This window comes from Lynx canadensis, chromosome B3 (assembly GCF_007474595.2).
Source record: "Lynx canadensis isolate LIC74 chromosome B3, mLynCan4.pri.v2, whole genome shotgun sequence".
In the NCBI taxonomy this organism is placed as follows: domain Eukaryota; kingdom Metazoa; phylum Chordata; class Mammalia; order Carnivora; family Felidae; genus Lynx; species Lynx canadensis.
In genome coordinates this window covers 134,500,046-134,524,501 of record NC_044308.2, presented here as the reverse complement: position 1 = coordinate 134,524,501, position 24,456 = coordinate 134,500,046, and the positions used below count along the sequence as shown (strand labels likewise).

The window sequence follows — 24,456 nt, the reverse complement described above, 5'->3', positions numbered from 1 at the left end:
CTTAAATCCAAAATGGAAAGGTCCATATTGGGTCATATGTATTTGCGCTGCAGTAAAATTAGAAGGGCACCCTTCCCAGAGTCCTATACCTAGAAGAAAAGCTGTACCTCCTTCGCAGGAAACCAATGAGCAAACTAACGTGCCTTCTTACTCCCGTGAACCTGTAGGAGACCTCAAGCTCCTCTTCAAATGACAAGGAAGGCTGTATATTTTCTCTTTGTTCTCTGTTCACCTATTTGAACTGACAATTCCTTTCTACAATGGACACAGCATTACGCTGAGCTACAAAATCAAACCACTTATTGGCTGTGTGGAGCCTTGCCCGTGTCAAGTACATCCAGGTTACCCTGGCGGGTTTCCCCATTACAGGGCACTGATTGGCACTCTCTACATACTTATACTTCAGAAATAATATAGAATGATACCCTGTTTAGTGATAAATCTATCACTAATGGGAATGTTTCTCCTTGGCTCATGATCAGTAAGACATGGAATTTACCAGGACGTTCCCAGATTTTCTCAGACCCTCAAACTATTAAAATATTAACTGACTTTGCAAGCCCACAAATTGATGCCTGCCAGTGAGTGTCTTAAGTTATGAAATCCTACTTATTGCTATAACTGAGGAGGGTATATATCAAATTTGGGATACATATTTATGGCTCACACCCACTACTGGACAGCTCAGTCAAAAGGCACTCTTATGCTGGGGACAAAGAAATCATACCCATGACACCTGGGCAAACGGCACATGACATCTAGCATGGCTATCTCTAGAAACATGCTCTTGGACCATTATACTCCAGGCTGACTGGTTTGCTTCTGTTTGAATACAGCCACCTGGAGTCAGACGGCTAGCTCCAAACAGAACCCACTGGTTATGTGGAACTAATCAATGGCCTTGGCTTTCTCCAGGGTGTATAGGTCATCGTACCTTGGTTTTTGCCTGGATTCATAGGCATGTTAATAAAACCATCACTACCCCGGCTAATCTTCCCAATTTAAAACAAAGATGGATATGGTCTGTTTTTCATTGGCATGATCACTCGCATCCACGTTTGCACCATCTGCAGGGTTAGAAAGTATAATTTGGCATGTGGAAGCCCTTAACAAATATACCATAAAGGCACCCAATGATTCACAAACCAGCATCTCCTTACTCAATACTGAAGTTGCACAAATGTGCAAAGCAGTTCTGCAAAACAAATGGCACAGGGAGGCACATGTGCCATTATTAAAACAGAATGTTGTGTATACATCCCAGATTATCATAAAAATGTCATAGGACTACTAAAAGATATGAATATTCAAATTGAGGCTCTACAAAATCCTTCCCTTTCTCTTAATGACTGGTTAAGTTTCTGGTTTGGAGGGAGGACTAAGGTAAACTATTAAGGGTCTCTTTGTTGGACTTCTCACTCTTATAGCCACTTTATTATTTTTTCTAATATTTGTTTATTTTTGAGAGAGAGAGAGAGAGAGAGAGAGACAGAGTGCGAGCCAGGGAGGGGCAGAGAGAGAGGGAAACACAGAATCTGAAGCAGGTTCCAGGCTCTGAGCTGTCAGCACAGAGCTCGATGCAGGGCTTGAACTCACAAACCACGATCATGACCTGAGCCAAAGTCAGACGCTTAACCAACTGAGACCCAGGGGCCTCAACTGCTTTAATTCTAATATGCTGTTTTCTTCAATGTTTTTTTGTTTTGTTTTGTTTTGTTTTTTGCTTGGTCCCAAGACTCCATCACTACAAAAACTGCAAGTCAACAGATGATCCTTTCTACTCAAGGAGATTCATGTATCCAATCCACCTTGGATTTGGCTGCCTCTCCCTTTCTTAACTCCCACATCCTTAACTGACCAATGTTGACCCATAGGTAGGAACATCTCTACGCCCCTATTCAGCAGGAAGAAGTTACAGAAGATAAGGCCTTCCACCCCCAGCAACCTTAAAGATTTAAGGGTCAAAATTGTTCAGGGGGGGAAATGATGAGGAGAACAAAGGCAAGAAAAATGTATTTTAGGTAAATCTCCTAACAGCTTGAAGCCCACTGATACCTGAGACGCGCAGCATGTGACATTCTTTGAGAAGTTCATGGCTGCCTTAATGCCTTAATGTTTATACTTCACTAAAAACTGAAAATAATGGTATCTTGACAAAAGCCAAATATCCAAGGTCCTGTAAGACCCTGACTTCAGCATACAAAAATTCCTTAGTAACCTGCGTTACCTCTACCCCCCTCCCTCCACAAATTAAACTACATCATTAGCCACCCCTCCCACTTGCACGTACAGCTCTTTCTGCCCACGGGTCCTGTCCCTGTGCTTGAATAAAATCACGTCTTTGCACCAAAAACGTCTCAAGAATTCTTTCTTAGCCATTTGCCCATGAACCCCACTTCAAATTTCATAGTTTGGGTAAATCAAGCCCCACTTTAAGCCCTGAGTCGGGCTCTGCACTGACAGCACGGAGCCTGCTTGGGATTCTCTCTCTCTCCCTCTCTCTCTGCCCCTCCCCCACTCACACACGCACTAATGTTCTCTCTCTCTCTCTCTCTCTCAAAATAAAAAAACTTAAAAAAAAAACCTCAGGGGCAAGGTAAATAATATTTTAAAAACATTAAAAAATAAAATGGGTTTTTGCTTTACACTTGCATAAATAAACTCATTTAGATGGTTTCTCACAACAAAGGAACTGTTTTTTCTAGAGAAGTATCGATGATCCCACCTCTTGAGAAACAGAAACCAGGTTTCAGCTGATAGTGTTTTCATTTGCTTTTTTTGTTGCTAGCCATTGAGGTTTCAAAAATCCAAGGTTCAGGGGCGCCTGCGTGGCTCAGTCAATTAAGCATCCGACTTTTGATTTCGGCACAGGTCATGGTCTCACAGTTCGTGAGTTCGAGCCCCACATCCGGTTCTTTGCTGATATTGCAGACTCTGCTTGGGATTTTCTCTTTCCCTTTCTCTCTGCTCCTCCCCGATCATGTTTTCTCTCTGTCTCTCTGCAAAAGAAATAAACATTTTTAAAAATGAAAAAAGAAAATCCTGGGTTCAGAATTTCAGCTGAGCAACCTAGACCTCATTGCCTGGAGCCACTCACATTTATGGGCTCCTGTGTGGGGTTGGTTTTGCTACTCAGTTGTGTGTTAGCTCCAGGGATATTTGGCAGGAAAAGGAAGCGACCTCGTCAGCCCAAACTTCATCAAACTTGGATGTCTTTTGACTTTTTATTATAAAACATTTCAAACGTATGCAAAGTAAAAGACTAGTATAGTGAACCCCTATGTACTCATCACCCAGCTTCAGCGATGATCAATTCCTGACAATTCTTATTTCATCTGCCCTGCTCCCATTATACTGAAGCAAGATCCCAAACATCATATCATGTTATTTATCAGAATCATTCTTAAAGTCTCTTGGGCCATAGTTCATCCCACAGGAAAAAAAAAAAATCCCCCATAAGAAACTTTTAGAACATAGCTTTTTGTGTTAATTACTTAATAAATGATGTAAAAACATATTCATTAATTGCACTGTCTTTCATTAATGGCAGTGTCTTTATGGCATGACATGAATTTATAGGACAGCGCTCCAGAGAATTTACAGCTGTAGGAAACACAGGCTTGATTGACACTAGCTAAACTTTTCAGTTGTCCAGAAACCCACTTAGGTCCTATGTTCATGTGACTTATCTCAAAGCAGTTTCCCACTTCAATAATGGTGCCCCATCCCACTCAGTAAAAGCTAGAGTCCTTACAATGGCCTACCAGGCCCTATGTGATCTCTGTCCTCCCACTCCTACTTCTTGGTCCTCATCCCTTATCATCCTTCCCCACCCCACTCTGCTCCAGCCATCCTTGCCTTTTTGGTAATCCTCTAACCTGCCAAGGATTCTCCTGCCTCAGGACCTTTGCATCAGTTGTTTGTTTCTGCCTGTACTGCTCTTTCCCAGACACCCACATATTTCACTTTGTTTTTCCTCAAGTAAGCTCTAGGCCCAATGTGGGGCTTGAACTCACAACCCTGAGATCAACAGTCGCATGCTCTACTGACTGAGTCAGCTAGGCACCCGGATATATGTCATTCTCTTAATTCAAGTATCTGTTTAAGTATCACCCTATCAGTGAAGCCTTTCCTGACTGCCTTCTATAACATTACGAGTGTCCCCTCTCCTCATATCTTTTCCATATTATCCTTACCCTGTGTGTGTGTGTGTGTGTGTGTGTGTGTGTGTGTTTTCTTCAAGCAGTCACCTGTCTTATATTTACTACATTTTGTTTATCAGCTCTCCCTTCCCAATGGAATGCAAGCTCCAGAGACCAGGGACTACGTATGTCTTCTCCTGCTGTATCCCCAGTGCCCAGAATAATGGTAGACATACCAACTCTCAGGTCATCTGTGTGCTACATTTTTGAAACTTTACATACACTTAAAGAGAACTCACCAGGCACCAGGCACTGTTCCGAGCACTTAAAAACTATTACCTTATTTAATCATTCTAACAACCCCATCATTCTCCATTTTACAAACGAGAAACTGACGCACTGAGAGGTTAAGTAACCTACCCACGCTCATACAGCCAGTGACAGATCCAGGCAGTCAGGTCCCAGAGTCTGCATACCTAGCTCTTCGGCACTGATGTCTTCCAAAAAAAAAAAAAATACACGGAAAACATTTGATAAACACCTCCGGAATGGGATGCAAATTCTTCATTTAACAGCTTTTAAGGTGGTCTGCGTTTTAAACTTCATGGGTTAAATCGGCTTCTTGAACAAAGCTCTTGGTATATTCAAGAACGCAGGGTTTCAACTACGAGCTGTAAAGCTACCAGGGAAAATCACTACTATAGAAAGTAACCAACATGTTTTTCCTGCACGAACAAGAGTTCGCAACCCATCCTTTTTACTTGTGTATCCTTAACTCCTACCCTAGTGTCCGGTACAGAGCAGCCCGACAAGCTGTAGAAGAAGCGACACAGTAACCGATAAGTAAAGCCTCTTGCTGCACAGTGGAGCGACCCCGCAAGTGCCCTTGCGATGCTGAATTCGTGGTACAGTTAAAATTAAACACTCAGGTTTCACCGACACAGTGGGGGGGTCCAGGAGCTTTCCGGGCCGCTCTGGCTTCGAAAGGCACCACTCGCAGAGGGCTCTGCCTGAAGCTCAGGTGCAGGGAGCAGCCGCCACTGCGTCACCCCTTGTTCATGAGACCACACCCCCAGCGGCCAAAGCCTGTGCGCTACGTGGAGGCTGACCTTGCCCTGGCCGGCCGCTTTCGGTCCTCCGCGATCCCACGCTCCCTTGCGCCAAGGACGCGTCCGGCGGCTCCGCAGAGCCCTTCTATGCCACCGCGGCTCCTCTCTATGATCCATTGCCGCGTTTAGAGTGGGTGTCATGGCGGTCGGCGTCGAGTTGGCAGGAGTTGCCTTCGGAACTGGGGAAAGTCACTAAAGCAGAGGAAGAAGTGGCCCAACCCGGACGGTGGGAAGTCGTAGGAATGAGCAGAGGCCTCGCGGGGTTGACTGTGGCACTGGAGGCGGGCCCCTGGTAACGTCCCAGGCCAGGCCTCTGCGTTTCTAGGCAGAGTCGGGCCGTTGGTGGGAGCCCCCCGAAGCCGGCGTTGCTTAGGAACCCCTCATTGTGTTGTCCAATCTTGAGTGTTTTGATATGGACTAGCCTCGCGAAGGCGGTGGTTCGAGGACATTTGGCGGGGTCGTCCGACGACGCTGGACGCTTTGCTCGGAGCGGACCGGGTCGTTCTCTAACCTGCAGCGATGTCGTCCTGGCTTGGGGGCCTCGGCTCCGGCTTGGGCCAGTCTTTGGGTCAAGTCGGAGGCAGCCTGGCTTCCCTCACTGGCCAGATTTCAAACTTTACGAAGGATATGCTGATGGAGGGCACGGAGGAAGTGGAAGGTAACAGCTGGAGCGATGGGAGGGAGGGTTTTCCTGGGACCGTGGGAGCTCCCGTTTGGTTCCCACTTCCATCCGTCAGGAGTGTCACTCCCTTTTTTCTTTACACTTTTGCCTCTTCTTAACCGATTTTCTCTGATGAAAGACCACTGGGGTCTGGGGAAGAGTTCTGGTTGATTACTCTGTATACCTCAGAATGAAACTGTTCCTGCATCGAGTAGTTTATTTTTGTTTGGTTCTTCCACGCCCACCGCTTACTTTGCCTTTAACTTGGGGGCGGATCTGATCTTGATCCTTTTCCTTTGTATTGACTCGGTTAAAAAGTATCTGTGCCTCACACATAGTCACTGTATTCCTTCGATTTTTAACAGTTGAAGCAACTCATTAAAATATTCACAGAGTCTTAAGCCCTTTCTGACTTGAACGTGTTGTTAAAACGTTCCAGCTGAAATGTATTTTTGTGCCTACCTACCATTCCACCCATATTTCTACAGTAAAATAAGGAAGATAGCCCATTTGGGTATCCTTGGCAACTTTCGCTCATTTTTGAAGTCCTTATTTTGCTTTACTAATGAAGAGTGACCCAGAGTTACGTGGTAATCGATAGTTATGTTAACTAATATTTCGATTTCTTGATATTCTTCCCGAAAGTAGTATTTAGATCTAAAGAGTACTTTAATTTCAGTGTAGGTCTGCCTCCAGAGAGAGGATGGGCTGGTTTTTTGGATGAGAGCACTTCCTTGGTTAATTTTATTTCTTATAAATTAATAAACTAGCATTCTGGTTTAACTTTTTATCCTGATTTAATCGAGCCTTTGTGTTTATTGGGTTGAAATAAACCCAATTTTGATAAATTGATAAAAAGAAAGTTTGATAAAAAGAAAGTATATTTAGAATTTCTGCCTTTCTACAAGGGAGAAACTTTGGAGAGCTGCAGAAATCATTTTACTGCTTGGAGTACACTTTGGGTGGGAGGTACATTAGGTGGGACAGGTTGGGGATGAAAGGGAAAGGAAAGGGTCATGTGACTTTGAAATTTAGAACAGAAAAGGGCTGGATAACAAGGGAAACGACTAGTCTCTCATTGTATCCTAGTTAGGGGAAAACAGTTGGCTATTCCTAGAAAATAGCATCCCCTCTGACATGACTGTCCTGTAGGCTTAAGGTGGAATTCATTTTGTTCTTCCTACCAGATGTGGTTCTGTATTCTCAATTTTAATGGTTTCATCATCTGCCCAATCTCCTAAACACGAAGTCTTTGTCACTTTTATTTTGCCTTTCTTTTCCATCTCCTGTTTCTAGTTGGTCATCAAATCTTGTTCATCCTGTGCCAGAATTGTTTCTTATATTTTTCCTTTCCTTAATTCTCCCTTTTTCTCTATTTCAGTAGCGCTTTTCTCTCCCGTGTACTTTGTCCTTCCCATCCCGTCACCCTTTTCTCCCTCCTCCACTCCCATTTTCTGCGTGTTGCCAGTTTTCTAAAACATTAAGTGCTTTAAAATCTTTTAGCTCTGTTCCTTACAGAATAAAATCCAAACCTCTTAGTTTTGGGACACTGGAAACCTAGCCTCGCTATGATCAACGTCCCTTTTTTTGTCCTGTTACGTCCTCTTCTCTTCACATTGCTGTACATGTGCACGCTTACATACACATGCGCGGTTTGCTTGCTTGCACCCAGAGCGTTTGCCACATGGAACTTTGTGAACTACCTGCACAACTCCAAGCCTCTGCCTGGAAAGCCCTTCCTATTCTACTTCCTCCTCTACCCTCCTTTGCCTGGAAAACACTTTTTTCCAGTATGACTCTGCTCATGTGCCCGGTACTTGGTGAAACCATTTTCAGTCCATGGCAGGTAGGCTGAGTTGATTGCATGCCATCTGTGTTTCAACATAACTTTGTGGATCTCTCTTGGAGAGCACTTACCACTTTGGGTTATGATTTACCTCTTTCCTTGATGCCCAGGGTACGGATTATATTTTATTTGTCCTTATATTACTAGTATTTGGCTCCTTCCTTGGTACATAGTAGATGCTTAGTAAAAAAAAAATTGCCGAGTGATTAAAAATCTGCTAAGTTGCTTAATGCTTCTCTTATTTTCCCTTTCTATTAAAATAGGACTTGCTTGAACCTAATTTACTGATTTTGTAAATCATTTAAAAACAGGGCCAGTTCACGTATTCATTTAACAAGTAATTATCTACCTTGTGCCAGCAGTGAACAAGATAACAGTTCGACAATAGCACTGTTGGTACAGCTTGAAAATCCTCCATATTTACAATATCAGAAAGTTGCTATTGTACCAAAAACTGTACTGATTTATTGAAGCTTAGGAGTTGGGCTTTTAAATTAGACATGGATAAATTCCATTTTCATGCATTTCAAATTGTGGGATCTTTAGCAAATTATTAAATACCGTAAAACCTTGGATTGCGAGTAACTTGTTCTGAGTGTTCGCAAGACGAGCAAACATTTGTAATAAATTTTAACTTGATAAAAAAGCAATGTCCTGCACCACGAGTAGTACGTGACGCTGGATGTCACATGATCACAACTAAGCCATTGGTTCTTGAAATTCACTGACATACAAGTGCTTTGGATTACAGGCATGTTTCTGGAATGAATTATGCTTGCAAACCAAGGTTTTACTTACTTAACCTCTGTAGGCAGAGTTTCCTTATCTGCTAAATAGATATAATCATACCTACTATGAGGTTAGGAGGATTAAGTGAAATGAGTGTAAAATGCCTAGCAGATGGTAAGCATTAATAAACAGTAACTGTTATTTTTGTTTTCCCTCAGCAAGGAAGAATTTTTTGATCTGCACAACGTCTCGCCTTTATTCTTTAAAAAGGCCATGATTTTTTTTTTTTTTTTGTGGGTGGAAGGGGAGGAGGGCTGCATAAACCTTTTTTTATCCCTCTTTGAAACAATTGCTGCTTCTAACAATGACCCTCCTAAACAGACTAGATTATAATTTGTTCTCTTCTGAGTAGCAATTAGACAGTCCTGTCAGAGTTTCAAGCAAGATGTATAAACAACCACAGAAGCAACCGCACCTGGTGATTTTCAAAACCAGAAAAGTGGGTTTGTCATTATTTATTGGATGTCACTTGTATTTTCTTTTTATTTAAACTGTAAATCAGAGAAGTTATTTCTATAGTATTGAAGTGCTGTGGCTGATGAAAAACCTTACTGCCTAGGAAAAAATCTTAACTGTGTGGATGGTGAATTTTTGGGAGCATCAACAGTGCCATTTTGATACTGCTGGCCTCTGACTCCCTTTAAAGAAAATTTTTTTTTTCTTCATTAAAACTTTTTTTTTAAAGTAAACTCTATGCCCAGTGTGGGGCTTGAACTCGGCGACCCCAAGATCAAGAGTTGCATGCTCTACCAACTGAGCCAGCCAGGCTCCATCTCTGACTCTCCTTTTAAACGAAAATGTACAAAAGCAGACTGAGCTCCTTTGCGTTTTAAATAAATTGTGCCCGTTTTAGTTGAAATGAGTGTTGTTTTAGTGCATTTTTATTCTTCATTTATAGGTCATTATTGTTTTTACAGTGTTGGGAGCAGAAGTTGGAAATAAGGCCTAAACCCTAGTTGTGTAAGTTTCATCTAAAATTATACTAAGCCAACAGAGAGAGATTGAATTTGTCAAACTCAATTATCCATATAAAATTTTAATGAACACCTCCAAGGGGGAAATGTAGGTGTTCTACCTAGGTGCAGACAATAGGCGAAAAGAGTAACTTACATGACGATAAAGAACATTTGTGACAATAGGAAGTTGTGGTAAAAATCAAGTGATATTTGTCTTCTGAATTTGACCCCAGATCATACCATTCTGATGAAAGCTCAGTGAAATCTATGTACTTTAAAATGCCTGTTTATTCACACGGTGTTGATCATATATTCAGTGTATGCTGTTTCTTTCGTAGCAGAATTACCTAATGCTAGGAGAAAGGAAATTGAAGCCATTCATGCAATCTTAAGATCAGAGGTAAGGAAAATTAAGGACTATTATTGAACTTAGATTTTTCTTTTTTGAAGGCATGACAGTGACTCATACTGTATTTCAGTTCTTTTTACTGCACTGCTTACCACTTTTATCTCTTCCCCTTTATCTCAGGTTTTTTTCAGTGTTATCTTCTTTTAGATGAAGAATATATGTTGCTGCACTTTGCTATTTTATATTCCTGTCTCTGCTTCTCTATGCTGGATGTAGGAAAACAGCCACGTGTAGACATCATGGTGGCAACAATTGATCAAGGAGTTACCATGTTCTCACAGTGTGTTCAGTTACAGTAGTGCATTTGTTCAAGTATCATGCGAAGAATGCAATTCTGTTCGTTCTAGACTTCTCTAATTTGCTAACATTAAAAAAAGTGTGATATTTGTATACAAAGAAGTTACGGGTATAGGTATACCAAATTAATCTCACCATTTCTTTTCCTGTTGTTAGTGCCTCGTGGTGACTACCTCTGGACATTATACTTAATGCGGATGAGGACAACTTGGGAAGGGTTCAAAGGAAAGCCATAAAGAAAGTGAAATGATTTAAAATGGGATCTATTGTAAAGTACTAATGACACTCAGCCTTTGGATAAGAATGGTGAGGGGTGAGGGTGTTAAGCACGTTTTCCTCTTTGCTGAGTCCATAAACAGAGAAAATTGAATTTAAAATATCAGAAAATATTTACTAACAAGCACTAGTAAATTCTGGCCCAGGATACCGAGGCGAGACTGTGGAATTTGGAGGTAGAGAGATGTCTCAAGAGGGACTATCATGGTATTCTGTCTCAATAGAATATGGCAGTTTGGTGACACCTGAGTCCTTAGCTCTAATTGCCTAATAAGTAGATGCTTCAGTGACAGACGAACTTAATAGCTTCTTTCTTTGTACGGCCAAGATAGGAAAGTGTTACTGTAATCCCTGAAGAAATCCTTACGAAGGCACTCATTAGTACTGGCCCACCCAGAAAAATTAAATGGTAGAGTTGTGTTTAGTGGCATTAATTTAGGTAAATTCACCCATGTACATTTGGGGGAAAAAGTAAATAGAGTTAGCCTGCTTAGTGAATGTCTGCTCTTTATTCAGCTTGAGATCAGAGAGAGAAAGATCTTGTGTCCCTCTGTCGATCTAAGTTCTAATCTCTCATAGGGTTATCACTGGACTATGGCGAGCATGATTCTAACATTTAGAAATATTTTTGAACAGGGAGGGGAACAAAACATAAGAGACTCAAATATGGAGATCAAACAGAGGGTTATTGAAGGGGGTGTTGGAGAGGGGAATGGGCTAAATGGGTAAGGGGCATTAAGGAATCTACTCCTGAAATCATTGTTGCACTATATGCTAACTAATTTGGATGTAAATTAAAAAAATAAAAAAAATATTTTTTATATAACGCATCCCCAGATGAAAGCCACCTTCCTCATTTGCTGCTTATTCACAGTAGCATGAGCTGCTCAAATACTAGAGGAAAAGGGACTGTTGGAATTCCCAAGGGCTTTGTTTTCTGAGGTGATTTTGATCCTTGCCATGTGTCAGCACAAAAGAGCTTCATACTCTAACCCCTTACTTGATTGTGCAATAAGAGATTAAGGTGGAACTATGATTGAAGCCAGCAGGAAACTAAAAATACAAAATTCTATTTAGAAAGTTTTAGTATAGACAGAGGGTGTTGTGTTTTCCAGAGGAAATTAGATTTGCTTACAGACATTAATACTTGAAGTGGACTGAATTAGTTAGATTTCTTCAATTTAATTCTCTGAGCCAAGAAAAATAGGCATCACGATTCCCATCTGGATCCAGTGAACTCTTTATTTTTTATATTAAATCATTTTGTGAGTAATTTATAGAAGTAGGAATAGGGTGATAATGAAAAACTTTATTACAAAAATTAAAAAAAAAATTTTTTTATGTTTATTTTTGAGAGAGAGACAGTGTGAACAGGGAGTGGCAGAAAAGGAGGGGGCACAGAATCTGAAGCAGGCTCCAGGGTCCACGCTGTCAGCACAGAGCCCGACATGGGGCTTGAACCCACGAACTGTGAGATCATGACCTGAACTTAACTGACTGAGCCACCCAGGCGCCCCAATTAGAAATTTTTTATTTTTATTTTTATTTTTTTAATGTTTATTTATGTTTGAGACAATGCGAGAGACAGAGTGCAAGCAGTGGAGGGGCAGACAGAGGGAGACACAGAATCTGAAGCAGTCTCCAGGCTCTGAGCTGTCAGCACAGAGCCCGACGCAGGGCTCGAACTCAGGAACCATGAGATCACGACCTAAGCCGAAGTTGGACGCTTAACCGACTGAGCTGCTCAGGAGTCCCCCCGATTAGAAATTTTAATAAGAATATAGCAAATCGATATTTTCCGTATGTTTCTGGTTTTGAAAATATATACTCAAAATAGGCAGTGTTTTTTGAATGTAGTCGACTGCTTATTAACTCTTGTGCATGAACTGAAATGCATCTTATTTGTAAATACTGGTTCCAGATTTCAGTTGTATCTCTAATAGAGTTTAGTTGATCATGACTTCTGGTTCTTCTTGACTTGTGTCATTAAAACCAATTTTTTGGTTTTTGTTTTTAATTTTATTTTAAAGAGAGCAAGAACCCGAGTGGGGGAGAGGAATAAAGGGGGGGGGGGAGGGAGAGAGAGAGAGGAGAGAGATCGAGAATCTCAAGCAGGTTCCATGCTCAGTACAAAGCCCAACATGGGGCTCTTGGTCTCACGACCCTGGGATTGTGACTGGAGCCAAAATCAAGAGCCGGATGCTCAACGGCGCCACCCCCAGGTGCCCCCAAAACCAATATTTTTGACAACTTTGATGGCTCATGATTTTGTTGAAGAGATGATAGCTATCATCTTTGCTCCATAATTACAAAGCCAATTTATAAATACTAATTAGATTTATAAATACCAATTAGAATGATCAGGCTACTGAATTTTTTCCATTTTTATGTCTTTTTCTTCCCAGTCACCTTTGTATACACACTTGCCTGCAGCATTTATCAGTGTATGAACTATATCAAGTAAACTTCAGTGTACAAATATCATGTATAATGAAAGAATTTGGTCACATATCCATTTAGCAAAGTGGGATGGCTCAGGTCCTTGTCACAAAATATTGGGAGATAAAATCTTTTCCTATTGAATGACTAACTTGATGAGAACACCATGTTTCTTTTTTGTTCTTGGAAATATATTGTTCACTCATCAGTTCTGGAGTTTGAGAAAATTGTTCTAGGATATTGTTATTTGAAGACTTGGTTGGGATTTTGCCTCTACAACCTGTTCACAACCATTAGACTCTGGAGAGCTGTTTTCTGTCTCTTCACATTTATCTTCTGTGTTGTCTTAATAATTGTGAAACGTTTTCCTCTGTCAGTTTTCTTCTCTTTGTTGAAATGAAAATTCTGAATTTGCAGCTATGTTCAATGAAAGCAAAACACAACAGAATAAAAGAGACACCACAAAGTTGGTGTCTCTAGCTTTTTCTTTTTAAAAGATGATGTAATGCTTTGGACACTGCAGTCAGAAAACTGGTTATTTCACTAATCACTGGGTGATTCTGTCAGTCTTCTCTTTTCCTATTACATAAGACTTTTTTAACCTAGTTGAGAATAATTGATGAATAATGATAAAGAAAATTTTTAGGATGATAAAATCAAAATGTTTCAAGTACAGAAAAAACAAGGTCATTACAATCTCATGAATGTTGTTAGATTTTTAAAGGGCCCGATATCCCCTTATGATAATGACAAGATAGAATGAGATTTAGTTAGTTAGTTATAGATTTTATTTTTAAGTAAACTCTGTACCCAGTGTGGGGCTCGAACCCACAACCTCGTGATCGATAGTTGCACACTCCACCAACTGAGCCAGCCAGGTGCCCCAAGTTTTGTTTTATTTAAAAAATAAGTGGGGCGCCTGGGTGACTCAATGATGTCATGGTTCACAAAATCAAGCCCCATATTGGGCTCTGTGCTGACATTGCGAGCCTGCTTGGGATTCCGTCTCTCCCTCTGCTCCTCCCCAGCTCGCTCTCTGTCTCTCTCTCAAAATAAATAGGTAAACTTAAGAAAAAAATAAGTAAATTTTCTCTCTTTGTTGGAGGACATCTAAGAGTAAAAGTCATAAATATCTGTCCTTACACATAGTTAGGACCGCTCAACAAAGAAACTCACTGAGTAAAGTTGGTTCCGACCTTGATGGTGTAACAAGGGTTGATCAGGATGGAATAATTTAAGGATATGAGAATGTCGTAGATTTCAAGGGCAGAAATCATAGCCAGACTTTAGAAAGGGGCTGCAAACAGAACTGCAGACCACCAGGGATTTGTCTCTCATTTTTACTCCTCTTTGTTCTTTGCATGTGTTTATTCTTCATCCTTTCAGACCAGCCCTCTTGGTTCCATATTTCATATTCTAGAAAATATGGCCACTGACAAGTGATATGTTACAGATCAGCTGCATGAAGAGAATCTGTCCTTCATGTACTCTGTCCGTCTTTGTGACTCTCATATGGACAGGGAGATGAGAGCAGAAACACAACTATTGGCCAAATTGGAAGCTTTCAAGTTCTCATTCTCACCAGAGTTCAACAAATAGCCTGAATTATTTTTATCTGAAAAATCCTGGAGTGGACTGTTATGAATAGATTTTGACTTCAGTATATTGTGTTGCTTTAAGTACGCATGGTGTTTTCATGTTAAAAGATTACGGAAAGTCACACAAAAGCAGCCAATAGAATAGAAGGTAATTAGTTGTGTGACTTTGGGGCCTGTGTCTTAAATTTCTTCAAGATAACCAAGATTTATATTAGATTTCTAGAGACAGACTCTCAAACTAGGGTTTGTGTGTGTTGTAATTTTTCCGTTGATTTACTCCTTTGATTTTCTCTGCGAATTCATCCAATCTCCCTGGATCATAATTTTCACATCTGTTGATGTAAGAAATTCCTAGACTCTAAGAAAACAGGTGACCTTCTCAAAGTGAAAAAGTCTTCACCTTCTATCATGAGCTTTTTTTTTCCCTACCACATCATTCACCTTTTTCTCCATTATCATTGTTAACCTGTGTTTGTAGGTATTAGAATTCTTAGAAAGTTATCTGTGATAATTTGTAAATTCTTTTGCAAAAAGTTTTAGTGTCCATTTATCTTGCTCCATTATGTGCTTATTCATTCAAATTCAAGGAATGATAATACATAATGGTAATTTAATATTTGAGTACCCAAAATTTAATTAATTTTTTAAACATGTTTTCCAAAATCTTAAAAGACTATAATGTCTGGATTCATTGAATTAGAATATTTCATGTACTTTTAACTAACTTTTTTTAAGTTTATTTATTTATTTTGAGGGAGACAGAAATAGCACAAGCAGTGGAGGGGCACAGAGAACGAGAGAGAGAATCTCAAGCAGGCTCTGCACTGTCAGCACAGGGCCTAATGTGGGGCTGGAACCTGTGAGATCATGACCTGAGTCGAAACCAAGAGTCAGACGCTTAACTGACGGAGCCACCCAGGTGTCCCAGCTTCTAACTAGTTTTTGAACTGAGTTTCAGTATGCTTTTCAAATTGTTTTTTTCAGAAGTGCCTCAGGAACCTGGGGGACAGGCAGACAAGTAATAAGGTGCTTTGGCCTCCTGCCTGTACTTCAGCAACAAGTCTTTTTTGAAATGATTTCTATTAAAAAGTTCTATTTGGGGAGAAACCAGAAGTTGAGACATGTAATCCAGTTTATTCGTTAACTTGACATATATTGTGTACTATAGGCTAGACCCTGGATATGCAGAGATGGAGGAAGCATTGATCATTGGCTTTTTATTAGCAGAAAATCAAATAAGCAGCATTTTTTTTTTTTTTTTTACTTTGGTTCAGAATTTTGCATAATCTCTATTAACATGGCTATTGCACTTGTAGCTTTAACTGAAAGTGTACTTTAAAAGCCAGAATTCTGGGGGCACCTGGGTGGCTCAGTCAGTTAAGTGGCTGGCTCTGAGTTTCGGCTCAGGTCAGGATCTCAAAGTTTGTGTGTTCGAGCCTTGTGTCAGCACGGAGCCTGTTTGGGATTCTCTCTCTTTCTCTCTCTGCCCCTCCCCTGCTCATGCTTACTCGTGCTCTCTCTCTCTCTCTCTCTTTCAAAATAAATAAACTTTAAAAAAATAAAAAAGCCCAGAATTCTGAGAACTTTTATATTTTATATCATTTTCTGTGTGAAGCAATATATTTTTCATGATGCCATACACATAACTGTTACTAACATGTTTTACTTTAGTCTTTTTGTTGAAAATACTTTTTTCTTTGCTTCTAGAATGAGAGACTCAAAAAACTTTGTACTGATCTAGAAGAGAAACATGAAGCATCAGAACTTCAAATAAAGCAGCAATCTACAATTTACCGAAATCAGCTACAGCAGAAGGAGGTAAAATTTATTACAATTACTTCATATTTATTTCACTCTAATGTATTTAGGAGGGTTTTTGAGAGTTATGAATCAAGCTATATACAGATCAAAAAACATATTGAAACGGTGATGAAGTTAATAATCCCCAACTCAGTTTGATACCAGTAATTTAACAGGAACTCTAAGCTTTTCTGTTATATTTATATTTTATAAGCTAGCCTTTAATTTCTACTTTCCCAAAGAGGAAAACTCTTTCAATAAAATATCTTTAGGCATCTGTTGCTTATAATTTCTGATTTTATGAAACCTAATTTCTCATCTATTTACTTTAAGTTGTCAATCAGTGTGATAATTGCTAATGACATTTTTTAAAAATGATTTTGACTACTAGTGTTAATATATATTGAATTGGCATTTGCTTGATTTTCCATGGGAAAATAGAATATTAAGTATATTAAGTTGACTTACATTGTTCTATAAATATTTTTTCCCTTTAGTTTGTTAGAAATGTTTATTTTGGAATTGGCTTATCTTTTTGCAGTGCTGGTAATAGATATTCTGTAATTTAACCAGTGTTATCATGAATCCTTAAAATATAGATGATGTTTCCATATTTCATTCTGTTGAATTTTCTTCAGTGTTTAGTATGTAAATGGAATTCAGTAAATGCTCCTATTGAATTGAACTGTTTCTTGTTTTATCCAGATCATTTGGGCTCTCTTCAGTCTGTTGAGTAAATGTTCATTTCTACCATAATTTCATTGTATGAGTTTTTAAAATTTAAATACATTGTTTTTTAGTTCTTTTAGTGACATACTAAGATGAAAAATGAAAGTAAGCCACATTAAAGATAATTATAAACATTTAAAAAAGAGGTTAAATTTCCAATCTGTTGGGAATTGATTCCATAAAATACAATAAAATTACTTCAAAAATAAAATGAATATAAAAAGGCAGAGTTACAGGTTCGAGTTAGAGCTGAAGGCCCACTTATTAAAAAGATTTAACAGATTATAAAATTACTCTGTCAAATTGCTTTAAAAGACTTTAGGCCTTACTCTTTCTATTCCTGTACCTGTCATGGACTGGTAGTAAACATTCATGCCTATAGTCCACAGACCACACTTTGAGCAGCAGTGACTTCTAGGTATTACAGTAGAGCAGTGGTTCCCACCCAGGGGTTTACAGCTGAATCATCCATGATACCTTAAAAAAATACACATGTTTATGCCCTCCAGGAGATTCTGATTTTAGTGTCCTGGGAAGGGGCCCTGGTATTGGCATTTTTCAAAAACTTTATAGGTGATTCTGATACTCACATCCTAATTGAAAACACTGCTGTGGAAAATTCAGCATTTAATTTTCTACTTAACTGAATATTAGAGGGCAAATTAGGCATTTAAGTTTAGAAATGTCTCTTTGTTATTAGAGCTTGCATTTTTTAACTCTACAACTTGATATGTGTCCATTTTATAGTCAGAACTTGCTTTGTGTTAAAGCTATGCTTGAAAAAATTATGAATTTCCATACTTTTTACCAGAATGAAAGATAATATGTGACTATACTTAAGATCTGCTGTTTTCTGCCGTCATTGTGATGTTCATAATCCCTAAAGATGCAATTCATGTCATGACATTTATGGAAAAATGAATGAAATATGTGCACTGCTATAAATTTCTATTAGAGAAGAGGCTCTTATGAGAAACGTGTTTGTTAATATATTTGACGTCATTGTGTTTGGTTTTTGTTTGTCTAATTGCTTGGCTTTACGTGCATAGAAATATTGTTGGCTGACTCCCAGTATCAGATTCTCCTCTGTCGTGGCGGGGTGTCTTCCGGAGTAGGTATTTTATAGAAAGCTTATCTCAATTCTCCCTATCTTACTCACTTTTATATTTTGAGTAATCTCTCACCCGAAAGGGATCTGGCATTATGGTATGTCCCGTAATTTCTTTTGGACAGTGAGGTGGTATTGCCAACCCTCAGTCAAAACTCCTCTGTAGGTTTCAGTATTTTTGTACTATTCTTTACCTGAGTAAAGTCAAATTTTCACCGGCTCCTTTTTGCCAAGGCTAAAGCAAAGGCCTCTTTCAATGTATGATGTTTTCCTAAGACTCACGGGCTAATAACCACAGGCTCACTGTGCTATCTAAGATTAGATTAATAAAGCATTCTTCCAGCTGTTGTACAGACCAGTAGAAAGTTACCTCTGATTCATGGTGCGTTTTAAGTCTAAATTCAGCCATGATCAGTTATATAAGACTGTTCCAAAGATGCCCTAAGGAAACTTCTGATACGTAGGCTGATGCAGCTTTCATTTTCTCTTCACTTAGAGTTTGATAACACAAATAGAACCCTCGGAAATTGCCTGTACTACCTGATACATCGACAATAGTAAACCCGTGTTTAATTGAGAATTTAATTGCTTCAGTTAACATATGAGTGAGATTCTGATCTTCGCACTATTTGAAATATTATCTGTGCTTTAACTGGTAATCATGTTGTTTTTTTTTCATGTTTGGTTTTTAAATCAAAATGTGTGGTTAGGCTATTATAAAATACTGGTATTCAGTTGGTAGAGTTACCATCATTGGATAGTTTTAAATCATTATAACTTTTAATGTTATGAATCTGTAAAAAGATCAATGTGATTGTTTTAAAGTACGTTCTCTAAAACGCAGATTATAAATGTATAGGTAGAAATCAGCCATCTTAAAGCAAGACAGATCGCACTACAGGATCAGGTGCTGAAGCTTCAGTCAGCTGCCCAGTCAGTAAATTCAGGAGCTGGCCGAGTACCAGCAGCACCTGCATCGTCTTCATTTGGTTATGGCATCAGTCGTCATGCTGCTGCTTTCCATGATGACGACATGGACTTTGGTGACATAATTTCATCACAACAAGAAATAAACAGATTGTCAAATGAAGTTTCAAGACTTGAGTCTGAAGTTGGCCACTGGAGGCATATTGCTCAGGTTGGTAAAATTGCCATGAGTTTTTGAACGTTCTTAGTAAAGAGAGTGGTTCTGAATGTAGAACTTTGGTATCAGAAAGAACCCCAGACTAGGAAGTTGAAAACCTGTATTCTAATCCTGCCAGTGATTTTCTGAGTGATTTTGATCAGATCATCTTTCTTTCTCATCTTAGTTTTTTCCTCCCTCTATAAAATATTTGGAAGAAATTCTCAAAAAAGTTTAGAGCAACAGAACTATGTTTTAGAATAAAATAAAGGCACGTCGGGGTGGCTCAGTTGGTTGAGCGTCTGGCTCTTGATTTCAGCTCAGGTCATGATCCAAGGGTAGTAAGATCAAGCTCTGCATCGGGCGCCTTGCTGGGCGTGTAGCCTGCTTAGGATTCTGTCTTGTTCTGTCTGTCTCTTTATCTCTGTCTCTCCTTCCCTCCCTCCCTCCCTCCCTCTCTCCTTCCCCCACTCTCTCTGTCCCTCTCTCCCCCTCTGCTTCTCTCCCTGCTTGCACGCACCTCTCTCCATAATTAAAAAAAAAAATTTTTTCTTTTAAATAAAAAGTTATAAGTCCAGGACTTAAAAGAGATAAAAATGGAGATGCTATGGTTGAACTAGCCATCTTTTCCCCGGGAGTCCCTGAGGCTTCTTTGATGGCAATGCCAGGGCTCCGAGATACCAGATTGAAACTACTTGCAGAGATGTTCTCTGAAGTTCCTTTATCATTAGTTCCGTGTAAGATGAAAATTTGATCATTGGTATCATAAAATACATTAAACTATTTTGTATTATTTTTTGTGCAGTAGAAATTAAATCTTTGCTATTTGGACAGTAAACTTTCTTTTAAGGAACGCTTTCCATCTTATATATCAAATTTTATATACTATTGATATTGTCAATAGATGTGAGACCCGAAGTAAACTCGAACATTGCACATTTGGATTTAATTTCCTCAATGTAGAGAAAAAGTATAAAAGTAAAGAAATTGTTTCTTTTTGTGAGTGTGATCTAGTTATATAAAGGAGAAACCCTACCAATTATTTTTTTGCTTCTCAAGTTGCTAGACATTTCCCATACCCAAAATACATCTTAGGATGATCAGCTTGTTCATTTTATCTTTAAAAATGTAGTAGCTCTTAAGCTGCTATAATACTGTAGATTCCCTGTCCTACCTTCAGAGATTAGGATTTTGTAGCTTATTTTAGGGCCTTGGAAATTGCATTCAAACTGTAAATACCCCAGGTGATTCTGATACGTATTTTAAGAAACTTAAGATTTCATAGGGAAGAGGTGTTTTTTGAGTATGTATATATAAGCATATCTTGAATGTTTAGTATATTACCTATAGTAGGATATCATGGTGGAAAAGGCATAATTGGGATCTTTCACAGGACTTAATTTTTCAGCAAGGCATAGTAAAACTTGTGTTATATTTTACAAGATGTTTGTATATATGCTATCCTAATATATATTAATGTTAGTAACTGAGGTATTTATTACCTCTGTTTTACAGGTAAACAAAGTAAACGTTTAATACACATATTGTCACAGTGAGTAAGTTGTGACTCAACCAGACATCTTTTGACTCTGAATCCTGGAGTTTCTGGTATACTTTGTTCCTTTTTTTATCCAGAGAGCAGCTTTTTGTTCCCTAACACACTGTATAGTAAATGTTAAAAAGATAAATGAACAACATTCAGCTCTGAATGAGAAGAGAAAAATCCAAAAGTTCTTTTAATTGTTAAACTAAAGGGTGTTCTGTATTGGGGTAGAGATCCAGGTAAAATCATTTTAGAAAGATTTTTGCTGGGTTATGATTAGAATTAATGTTGGATAACTTTCCATTTTGAAAAATTCTCTTCTAGGAAGCTGTTTGATTATCAAATTTACATTTTGTTAAGCTAAGTAAAATATTCTCTGGTGTTTTCCTTCTTAACAGTTATTTTGTAAAAGTGTCTCCCTAATTAGTTAACAGACTCCTGAAAATTATCTTTTAATTGTTGTGTATTACAATTGGACTGGGTTCTTCAAAAGTGCTTGGCATTCTTTAATCAGAATTTGGGAAATGCTCCCTTTTTTGAAAGATGTCGTTTAATAAAATTAATTTGTGACTTTCTCTTTTACAAGAAAATCAATACAATTATTTTCTAATTCTGTTTTTCTGATCTAGACTTCTAAACCACAAGGATCAAATAGCTCTGATCAAAGTGAAATCTGCAAACTGCAAAGTATCATTAAGGTAAGACAGGTTGTTGGAACAATGGCTATTATACATCTAAAATTGGCTTATTAAAAATATATGTCTAAATTAATGGCTCAGTTATAAAGCTAATTATATAGAGTATGATTGTTTCTTTTCCATTTTGTATCTTCGTTCTTTATGACAGTAAGGTGTATAAAAATGTCTCTTCAAAATTGTTTGGTTTTGAACATTTATTTTTTTAAGTATATTTCATTAGTCTGTACTAGTTACTATATCTTGTAAAATGGTCTTTATTAAAACAATCCCGGGGCGCCTGGGTGGCGCAGTCGGTTAAGCGTCCGACTTCAGCCAGGTCACGATCTCGCGGTCCGTGAGTTCGAGCCCCGCATCGGGCTCTGGGCTGATGGCTCAGAGCCTGGAGCCTGCTTCCGATTCTGTGTCTCCCTCCCTCTCTGCCCCTCCCCCGTTCATGCTCTGTCTCTCTCTGTCCCAAAAATAAATAAAACGTTGGAAAAAAAAAAAAATTAAAAAAAAAAAAAACAAAAAACAAAAAAAACAATCCCAAGGTTGCTGAAGTTTTCAGGGTTTAAAGGATATTGACAAAATAAAATGCTAATACTATTCACTGTAACTAATTATTTTCCTTTAATGGTGGGATTTTGCTAGTTTGTGTCCATTATTTCATTCAAGAAAAATTTTAGTTACATAAAATTATCATATGGCACTGAATTGTTTTTAGTGTATAAATTATTGTCAGATATAGAATTTTTTAGTTTTTGGTTTTATTATTATTGTAATACTAACATGGGTGGGTTCCCAAGTCAGACCTGTGTTTGAATCCTGCCTCTGCTATTTACCAGCTGTTCTACTCTGGACAAGTTACTTAATCTTTCCAAGCTTCCATTTTATCCTTAGTACAGTAGATTTCATAATACCTTCCCTGTAGGATTGTGTTAAAGTTTAAACGTAAAGCTCCTTGCCAAGCGCTGGCACTGAAGTAAGCGCACAGGATTAAGGAACAACCTTACTTGTCTTCTCAGGAAGTAGAAGCTAATTTATAGATTAGGATTCTTGGGTCCCAAGCAACAGAAATCATTACTGGCAAAGTAAAGCGAAAGAGGATTTACTGGAAGGACCCAGGTTAGTCTGTCCACAGGATTGAAAGAAGTATTGAGCGTTTTGGTTTTAGGATGGACAGGATTGGGAATAGCATTGGGGATCTAGAGAGTGGGACACAGTGGACCAACTTTTCTGGGTGTAGCTATCACAGTGCTTCTGGTCCAAATAATTTCCCTCTTTGAAGGACTCTGCTCAAGATCTGGATTCCTAGGAGAGAGACTGGTGGTCTCAACTTGGGTAGCAACGTGCCTTGGTTAACAGTTTGGGAGTCCCATCAAGACTGGTGGAAGGAAGGGCTGAGCAAGAGATGGGAGTAATAGGACACCAGCTACGGACTGAAGGTTGGCACTGGCATCGATGGGATATGTCACTAGCAAGAGAAGCTCATGGTCACAGATATGAAGAAAAAAAGATATTCAAATTGTTCTTAAGACCCAAGAAAGGCAAGGGTAGAGTCAGAATTGTCCAGATTTGGAGGCTGTGTTTAAATTCTCTTCAACCATAGCGTGTTCAGAGAATTATTCTTAATACACACTTCTGCACAATGAAATAGCTTAGGTGTATCATTGATTATAAATGGGGTTAACCTTGTTTTTATTTTTTAAGGAACTTAAACAGAACCGAAGTCAGGAAATTGATGACCATCAACATGAAATGTCAGTGTTACAGAATGCACATCAACAGAAATTGACAGAAATAAGTCGTCGGCATCGAGAAGAATTAAGTGACTATGAAGAACGAATTGAAGAACTGGAAAAGCTGTTACAACAAGGTTGTTAGTTTTTATTAACTTAATGTGTTAGATGATATAATTAAAAGACCAGCCTAGTGATGTGTGATCAAGACACTGATGTAAACTTGGACTAAGTTCTAAAGAATGAGTGAATGACTAGTTCTGTTCACCTGCCGGAAATTTGCAGTGGCATCACTATTATCAGGATTATGTGGAAATTGGGCCACCTGCATCGCTTAGTCGGTTAAGTGTCCAACTTCAGCTCAGGTCATGATCTGATCTCAGATTCATGAGTTCAAGCCCTGTGTTGGGCTCTGTGCTGACAGCTCAGAGCATGAGCCTGCTTCAGATTTCGTGTGTGTGTGTCTCCTCTGCCCCTCCCCTGTTTGCACCCTGTGTCTCTCAAAAATAAATAAACATTTAAAAAATTTTTAAAAAGGAAAGATTATGCAGAAATGGAAAGGTCCATTTGCCTTTGTGACAGATAGTTACAATACATAGATTTCTTTGTATTGTTTGGTGGTGGTACTTTGGTAATAAATGATTAGAAGTATTTTCACTTTCTGGGGCACCTGGGTGGCTCAGTTGGTTGAGCATCCGATTTTGGCTCAGGTCATGATCTTGCAGTTCGTGGGTTCAGGCCCTGAGCTGACAGCTCAGAGCCTGGAGCCTGTTTCGGATTCTGTGTCTTCCTCTCTCTCTGTCCTTTCCCTGCTGACACTGTCTCTGTCTCTCAAAAAATTAATAAATGTTAAAAAAAACCTTAAAAACCAATAGAACTATTTTCACTCTCTTTTAAATTCATATACATAGGCTTTTTAGTAGTTCATTCAAATAATATTTTTCCTCGACTGTTTATTTTTAAAAAGCTTTATTATGAGGGCAGCTGGCTGTCTCAGTCAGTGGAGCATGTGACTCTTGATCTCAGGGTCATGAGTTTGAGTCCCATGTTGGGAGTAGAGATTACAGGGGAAAAAAATCTAAAATAAAAATGCTTTATTATGGTAATTTTTAAAAAAAGGTTATTCATTTTTGAGAGGGGGGGAGGGGCAGAGAGGGAGACAGAGAATCCCAAGCAGCCTCCACACTGTCAGCACAGAGCCCAACGCAGGGCTTG

At 38.9% G+C, this 24,456-nt stretch overlaps 1 protein-coding gene across 2 annotated transcripts in view; it reads left to right on the top strand.

Moving 5' to 3' along the window:
- Nucleotides 1-5,364: 5,364 nt before the first annotated feature.
- TRIP11 (thyroid hormone receptor interactor 11) overlaps nucleotides 5,365-24,456 on the top strand; it is a 62,523-nt gene continuing 43,431 nt past the window's right edge. Inside the window, exons 1-6 of one of the 2 annotated variants that reach the window (XM_030319808.2) lie at nucleotides 5,365-5,909; nucleotides 9,842-9,903; nucleotides 16,230-16,340; nucleotides 19,019-19,297; nucleotides 21,455-21,523; nucleotides 23,213-23,378. In XM_030319808.2, coding sequence (XP_030175668.1) covers nucleotides 5,771-5,909; nucleotides 9,842-9,903; nucleotides 16,230-16,340; nucleotides 19,019-19,297; nucleotides 21,455-21,523; nucleotides 23,213-23,378 — 826 coding nt within the window. In that variant the 5' untranslated portion in view covers nucleotides 5,365-5,770. The remainder of the gene's footprint in view (nucleotides 5,910-9,841; nucleotides 9,904-16,229; nucleotides 16,341-19,018; nucleotides 19,298-21,454; nucleotides 21,524-23,212; nucleotides 23,379-24,456) is intronic. The other variant, XM_030319809.1, reaches the window with a different exon arrangement.